The 7,944-nt window shown below is 55.0% G+C and overlaps 1 protein-coding gene across 1 annotated transcript in view; it reads right to left on the reverse strand.

Moving 5' to 3' along the window:
• The window catches only part of LOC104499980 (SH2B adapter protein 2-like), a gene marked incomplete at its 3' end in the record, with an annotated part of 13,974 nt that extends 6,755 nt beyond the window's left edge, over positions 1-7,219 (reverse strand). The window contains exons 1-3 of the mRNA XM_010143565.1: positions 6,733-7,219; positions 6,256-6,629; positions 3,099-3,200 (exon numbers count right to left, since the gene is read on the reverse strand). Of these exons, the coding sequence (XP_010141867.1) occupies positions 3,099-3,200; positions 6,256-6,629; positions 6,733-7,219 (963 nt within the window). The remainder of the gene's footprint in view (positions 1-3,098; positions 3,201-6,255; positions 6,630-6,732) is intronic.
• Between the last annotated feature and the right edge of the window lie 725 nt (positions 7,220-7,944).

Consider the following 7,944-nt stretch of genomic DNA (forward strand, 5'->3'; position numbering starts at 1 on the left):
GATGCGCCCCGCCTCTGGCAGCTTTCCCCCATCCCTCCGCGGCCCCGCGCTGGCGATGCAGCCCTGACCGTGGGGCCAGCCGAGACAACCTCCTGGCAAATCACATTAATCACAAACAATCGCTGTCCTGAAGCTGAGCAGAGCGGTGCCCGGCGCCTGCGCGGGGGCTGTGCAGCACCGCGTTCCCCCGCTGCAGCATGGTCCTGCCCAAGCAGAGGTGGAGGGAGCAGCAAAGACCCTCCCGACCGCTGGGTTTGTTTAACCAGAGCGGAGGAGCCTCTCCAGCTTTGAGGGCAGCACATGAAGCTGAGGTGGGAGCCACGGCTGCTCTCTCAGGCAGGGCACGACAGCAAGCGGAGCACGTGCCGGGCCCGGCTGTTTTGCAAGAGTCTGCTTGTGCAATGGAAAAAACTGCAAGTGCTGGGCGTCGGAGCGGGGTGGGGACATGCTGCCTGCCCGTTTTTAGGTAATTTGGTGAAACTGTTATTTACATGTCACAGAAACATCTGGTTGGAAGAGACCTTTAAGATCTTTGAGTCCTCTCGGAACGGGGCAGGGGCTTTTCCACCCATCATAACCTGATGGAGTGCGGCATGTTGTGTGCAAAGGTTGGGACTGGGCTTGTCATCAGCCCCATAGAGGGGAAGGCAGCTGGGCAGCCACAGCACCCAGCTCCCTTTCTTACCCCTCTAACCCACACCATGGCACCAAGGGGTGCTTCACCCCCTCTGTGCACCCAGACAGCAAAAGAGCAGCAGGAAGATGTCCCAGCGAGAAGGGCTGGGGCAGACAGTGAGCTACAAATAATAAAGGATGTTGGGAAGAGGGGAGAAGCACTCTGTGCTGAGAGCTGGGAGGGGAGGGCGAAGGCTGGCTGGAGCAGAAGGAGAGGAGGAGCCAGCAGATGGGCTCCTGCTTTAGTTGCTGCCTCAGGTCACTCAAAGGATCAATCGTAATCAATTAACCCCCCAGCAGGGTAAGTGCCCTGGCCAGAAGAGGACAGCACCTGGGTGGAGGGTACCTGGTACATCAGGTGTTTTCAGACCGGCCTGGAGCATTCCCCGGAGTAATTAAAGAAATGGCTGACGCAATCACAGAGCTGTTAGTGGTGGGAGTGGAGGGAGCGCATCTGGCCCCAGAAGATGGAAGAGGACAAGCTCAGGCCCAGCTCCAGCAGCCAGGGAAACCAACCCTCCACAGGCACCCAGGAGCTCAATCTTCCCAGCAAGGATCTGCCATGAGCAAACCCTGACAAACGCATCTGCTGTGCGCATGACAGCCCCAGGGACACGGAGAAGCAGCGTCACATCCGTGGCATGGGCCACACTTTGGACACTGATGTAACGCTCCAGAAAACAGAGTGGCAAGCTGAGATGGGATCTAGAAAACATGATCAGAAGTAGCTGATGAGCCGTATTCCAAGAGCAGTCATTGATGGTTAACGGGTTATCGATGGCTAACGATCAAATCTGAGGGATATGCTCAGAAGCTCCTTCGCATCAAGGACTCTGTGCGTGCTGCTCTTCAGTAATGCTTAGGACAAAAGCAAAGCAAGGATGCCCAATCAATTCACGGACGACACCACATCGTGAGTGTGTTGGAGGATGAGGCAAGAATTCAAATGAACCGACAAATGCTCAGTGGAAGAAAATGCTGAAACCAGCCTTGAGCTCAAGGACACAGGCGGGCTCACACGCATCACTGCGGGCTTCTGGGTTGGGGAACCGCAGCTCCAGAGTGGTTCTTCAAAAAGCATCAAGGGGTTACAGCAGCCCGCATGAGTCAACATCATCACCAGGGTCCAAAGAAAGCAACTGGATCAATTTGGGCTGGATAAAGAGGAAGAAGAAAGGAGAACCAATCCTTCCCATCTGCTCCTGGCCATGGCACCATGTACGCTTTGGGAAATTCTCTCTCCAGAGCCTGCAAGAAAAGCAGGGAGAGACTTTGGGCTGGTCAGTCTGGAGAGCAGACAACTTATGAAGTTGGTCTTGGAGGCACAGAAGACAACAGCTGGTTTAGCCTCCACGTCCACGGTGGACACTGGCCACAGCAGAGGTTGAACAGCAGCAGGAGGCTGCCAGAAGCGTGGGTCCTTTACAAGGGGCCGGGTTTGGTGGAGAGCGATTTCCTGCAGGAACGTGTGCTAGGGCCAGTAGGCTACCAGGCACGGGGGCTTTCACAAAGCCAGGCTCCGTTTTTCATCTCCTCTGCTTTCACAGTGTTCTGAGCTTTTAGGCAGGTTTGTTCAGCTGGGAAGCCTCGCCTCTCCACCCTGCCTTTGCCACATAGTTTTAGGGAGAAGCATCAAGAAGAGAGGTGGCTTTTTAGCAGAGGTAAGACACAGAACTCCTCCAAACGCTGGTAGTCCCCCATGTACATGTGCTACCTCCCAGCTGAGCACATCCAACAGCTCTGACAGAGAGCACAAGTCCATCAGCACAAGTGAGGAGGGATAGCCTCATTAGCTGGAAAGAAACACCATCTCCAACAATATCCCTCATCACGTCACACCCCGAGCCAGGACCCTGCGAAACCCAGCCTCGATCTGCCGTGACAGGCTGCTGGCTTTCAGCAGAGCAGGAGGGACCATTAAGGTGCTTAACTGCATGATATGGAAAACTCTTTCTAGAGAGAGAGAGAGACTTTCACTCTCTGCTCATACACTCACGGTGTGAGGTGGTTGATCCCCAGGGCCTCTGTGGCTCCGCACAGCCTTTCACATCACCCTGAGTCAATCGATCTGGGGCTGCGGCAGTCACAAAACCACAGGCAGCCACACCAAAGAGGGTTTCCCCTTGTGGGTTGTCTCTGGACACTAATTTAACCTGCCTCCTGATGACATGGAGAAGCAAAACCCTGAGGCGAAAGCCAGGCAAACAGCTTGATCCCCAAATACCCGGGCACCAGGTGGAGGTTGCATCATTGTGGGGAGGGAAGGCAGGGATCTCGCAGGGATCCTTAGCGCTGTTGGCATCTCGGCTCTGAAAACCAAGGCAACAGTCCCCTTGGGAACTGAGCATCCCTGCAGCAGGGGCTGGATGCGGGCGCAGATGGGGTCCCCGTCGGGATATGCACCACCGCCACCCTGCCCTCACCTTTAGCACGAAGGTGTTGTCTTTGTCGGGCATCTCCAGCGGCATGGTGGTGCGCACCTCGATGATGGCTGACAGCGGGATGCTCACCTTGGGCTTGGAAGCCTGGGAAAAGAGAAATAAATTAAAATAAATCGATAAGTAAAAAAGTAGTCGCTCCATTGAATCAAACTCTCCCCGGGGACGCTGCAGCGGAGCTCTCAGAGGCAGGATCGCAGCTCTGTTATTGCAGAGGGGGGAAAAAGGCATTGATTTCCTTCATGTGCATGATAACTCCAAGCTCTTTTAATTAATCCCAGAGGGGGCCCGGTGGAAGACAGGGAGGATACCGCATTTAACTGCCAAACCTCTTCCTTGCTCTAGCACAGGCTGAAACGCCAGCTCTACCAGGACTACTTATTCCTCTCCTTTATAAATCCTCTCCTGACAGAGCAGGGCTGTCTGATGGGTGACGCTTCCCAAGCAGCGCCGGAAGACGCCCTGTTTACCTCGTGCAGGAGCAGCAGTTCTGTGGAGAAGCTATGACACAGCAGCCTTAGCCATGCAGGGAATTTTAATTACATTAAAAATCAAGAGAAATTAATTTCCCCCGGGGCTCCTGGCACCAGCCAGAGCCTTGGTGGTGGGGGAGGACCCAGCGCCTCCCACTCCAAGTCTCTGCTTGAGTAACAAATTCCCTCGCTATTTGTTTTAATTATAACAAATCCCCCAAAGGAGCCTGCGGAGCTGCTCCCTGGGGCTGGTCCTCCCCAGGGCTCCAGGATTTGGAGAATCGCGGCTGCGGGAAGCAAAGATGCTGAAACCTGTGGCTGGTGTCCTGGATGCACAGGGTGGGACGAGGCCAGCAATGAGCACTGGGCTGCAGGTTACCAACAGTGGGATCAGTTCCCATTTTTGGGGGGAGAAAAAAAAAATCCAAGAGAGAACAGGAACTACTTTTTCCCCTCCAGGATGTTTCATTTCTGGCAGCCCCAGGGTCCCTGCGCTGCCTCCACACGGGCTCAGCCCTGCCTTGGGGCATTTCTCCATCTTGGGGTTTGCACGGCAGAAGGTCAGAAAGGAGGAGGCAGCTGCTTCAAAAAAAGAAGGAAAACAGGGTGTTAATTCAAAGGTGAGCCAGAGAAGGGTCTTCTCCAGGAGGGCTCTTCACTTTAAAGATTTAAAGGCATGACCATAGTTTTTGTAGGGTCTACACAAAACCAAGGCTGTGGGCTGCCAAAGCAAAATGCTGCTTTCCTCCAGCTGTGCCAGACTGGTGCCACTTGTACAGCTGAATCACTCAGCAGCTGGAAAGCGAGATCGGACGAGGGGAGAAAGATGTAAACCAAGGCAGGGTGTGATTGCAACAGAAGAGCAGACAATGTGCATACAAGTTGCCATAAAATAGTTTTGAAATTGATTTTTAGAGGCAAATCAAGATACACTAAAAAAATCCCTCTATGAACACTCTGAAATGTTTTAAGAGCAGCAGTTGTTCATCGCCCCTTGGGCACAGCCCGCAACGACCACCTTCACCGGATCCTCCGGCCATCGAGCCGTGGCCACGGCGGTTTCCTTGAGCTGGGTCTCAGCTGGTCCCTGGGCTGAGCAAGGCCCCCAGCCAGCCCCCAGCGATGCTGCGCCGCTCTCTACAGAGATGTGCCCTTGGGGGTTCGGTGAGCAGCACTGACTAACAGTGCCAAGGTTCGTTTTGGCCTCCAAAAAGTAGAAAATTCTGTTTTAAAATATGAGCTATGCTTCTGTCCTGATGTATCCTGTACAGATCCATCCCTCCACCAAACCCAGCATTCACAGCACCCTGAGACCCATGGAGTGGCAGCATGAGGCCTCGTGTTGGCCCAGCTTTGCTACCAGGGACTGAAACACAAGCAGGGAAGTCCTGGAGAAGATGAAGTAAATGAGATTTCTCTTCCCAAGTCCTTAAATACCAGGGGATGATTTCACTACCAGCAAACGCAGTGAGTAAAGCCCAGGGAGCCTGGGCAACCTGCTCTGGGGGAACCCTCTTGAGCTGGAGGGTTGGACCAGATGATCTCCAGAGGTCCCTTCCAAACCCAACTGTTCTGTGATTCTGTGCACAGCTAGTTATTTGCCCTGAGCTCTTCAGGGAGGAGAACGCGCCGTGCAGACAAGGCACAATCACAGCGTTAGCACAGGCAGGGCAACACATCCCCTCCCTCAGCCCGGTGGCAGAGGCAGTCCTGCGGCGAGGAGGAGACTGAAGGTCTTGTAACCCACATTTCTTGAACAAACCGCTCTACCAGTTGGCCTTGCCCCCAGGAAAACAGGTACCATGTTTCCCTGCATCTCAGACGCGTCCCCCTGCGCGTGAAGAGGAGGGAGGATGTGCTGAGGACACACCGCAATGAAAACCGCTTCTGCTTTTGAAGCTTTCATTGAAGTTACAGAAGAAGAACAGATGCAGGCAAGGAGAAGTGACGTGGTGGGTAACAATAATAGTAATTATCAGTGTTCCTCTGCCCAGGAGGGTATGTAGTCAGGGCCGTCTGGGAGGAGAGTTGCGAAACCCACCCCCTCTAGCCCTGGAGAAGATCACTTTGGTGTCTTCCATCACCAAAAACTGCATTGAGGGGGAAGGGGAAGCCTTGCAGGTGCAAAATTATTCCAAATGTATTATTATTTTTAAAAGAAAAAACTCCCTGCTTTCAGAAAGGGGATTAAGGACCCTCTGGGATCTGAAGCACGGAGCCCAGGCAGCGATCTTGGCCGTGCTGCTGCTGCATCAGCCTCTGGTCTGTCACAGGCCTCTGCAACATGGTGGGAACTAAAAAAAAAACCCTCCTCTGGATGGCCTGGACACCCCATGTCTTGATGGGGGAATGAGCTTTTCCACCAAGACTGTGGCCCCCCTGTGTTTGGGGGCCAAAGGACAAGGGGAAGTTTGGCACCTCTCCCAGGGGCTGTGGGGAAGGAAGAGGCAAAGCTCCGGTGAACAGCAGCGAGCGAGGCTTGCAGGTTGGATGGGTTTCAACCACGTTGTCCCACCCTCTCGCATCTCAGCTGCTGGGCACCAAATCTTCCTCCGGACCAGAGCTGGATTTCATCCAGCTCAGCAGTGGAAATAAGAAAACCTCAAGCAAAGCCTAACTGCTGCTTGAATTGCTCAGAAAAACAGCAGTGGAGAAAAGCCAGGACTTACCTTCGGAGGGACATAAAACTCGAGGAGGAACCTCTCTCCTTCCACCTTCACTGCCTTCCGGAGCAGGAGGCGGCACTTCTGCCACTGAGAGCTGCCCACACAGTTCGTGTCGTCAGCCACCATGTAGCGCAGCGTCCCCTCCCTCTGGATGTCCACCAGGTCCACTTTGGAGGAGGGCACCTTGGACAGGCGCAGCTTGTGGGTCCATTTCTCTCGGGGGTCGCCAGGCTCCTTGCCCCCAGCTGGCCACTGCTCCCTCTCAGATCTCCGGCCACCTGGGGCAGCCTCAGCGCCTGGCTCTGGAGAGGACTTGCGGTGCCACATCTCCTTCATACCATCCACCACACACAAGCTCATGTTCCGCAAAGAAAAGCCTTTCTTGAACTTGGGCTTTGTGGCAGCATGGATGGGGGCATACTCCCAAAATCCCCTTCATCCCATCCACCACACACAAGCTCATGTTCCGCAAAGAAAAGCCTTTCTTGAACTTGGGCTTTGTGGCAGCATGGATGGAGACATCCTCCGAGCGGCGGGACTGGCCGTAGGAGGACACCTTGCGTGCCTGCACCTGCTGTGCTGGGCTCAGGTACCGTCCAGCACCCATCGGGGTGTCCATGCTGTCCAGCGACTCGGTAGATGTCTCCTCCTTCCTTGAGGTGACCTCACGCCCGTAGGGGACGTGACAGTTCTGCAGCCCCACGAAGGGCACAATGTTGTATTTGGTGGGGGAGTCAGACACGAACACCCGGCTGACCTCCAGGCTGAAGATGTCCAAGAAGTTGGCAGCAAAATGGTGGGAGAAGGAGGTCTCTGCCCCCGGGGTGTCGTAGTGGGGGTTTTCCTTCAGGAACTGGCAGAACTTCTGGGCGAAGTCGACGGCGGCCGCCTGGGCATGCAGCTCGCAGAACTCCCTCCAGTCGGGGAGCGGGGAGGAGGGCTCCTGGCACAGGGCATCGCCGTTCATGGCTGCCCCATTCCACCTGTCGGCGGGCTGCGGGGACAAGGGGACAGCGTGAGTGGGGGCACGGACACTGGCAGCCCACCTTAGGCGACCCCACAAACGGGGGTCTCCCCCTGCTAGGATGTAGAAACAGGTTTGCAGCCCCGAAGCAAAGGGAAACTCTGTGGGAACGTGGTTTTGTGCCGTTCCCCTCGTACGGTGGAAAATCATCTTGGCCCCGGCAGCAGCCATAAATTGTACTTGTTTTACAATTATGACCATGCAAAAGCATTATTGATTTCTCATGAAACCGCTAAGGAGTCCCCGACCGGAGCAGCCTGCGGGGATTTGCCTTCAGGTCTTCCCTCAGCCATGTGTTCTGCCCTGGCACGGTGGCAGCTCTCCCATGGGGCAAGGCAGCACCGGGCACCCCGAGGGACCCACACAGGGGTGCGGGGCAGCACCCTCCCTCCGCACCCAGCAGCCGGCCCTTCCCCATCTGTACTTCGGCCCCGATCCTTTGCCACATCGATTTTGTAATTTTTTTTTTTAAGAGACTCATTAGAGGAGACACGGATCTTGTGTCTTTGGTTGGCTCTGCCAAAGCTGCTCATTCCCAGGATTTATAGCCCAGACCCTCCTCAGCTGGGTGACATCTCACCTGGGGCAGGCGCTGCTCTCATGTCCGCCCCAGTCATGGCTGAGCCCTCTCTGTCTGGTCACATCTCCATCAGACAGAGCCAAGTGAG

The sequence above is a fragment of the Buceros rhinoceros genome, unplaced genomic scaffold (genome assembly GCF_000710305.1).
Source record: "Buceros rhinoceros silvestris isolate BGI_N320 unplaced genomic scaffold, ASM71030v1 scaffold36860, whole genome shotgun sequence".
Taxonomy (NCBI): domain Eukaryota; kingdom Metazoa; phylum Chordata; class Aves; order Bucerotiformes; family Bucerotidae; genus Buceros; species Buceros rhinoceros.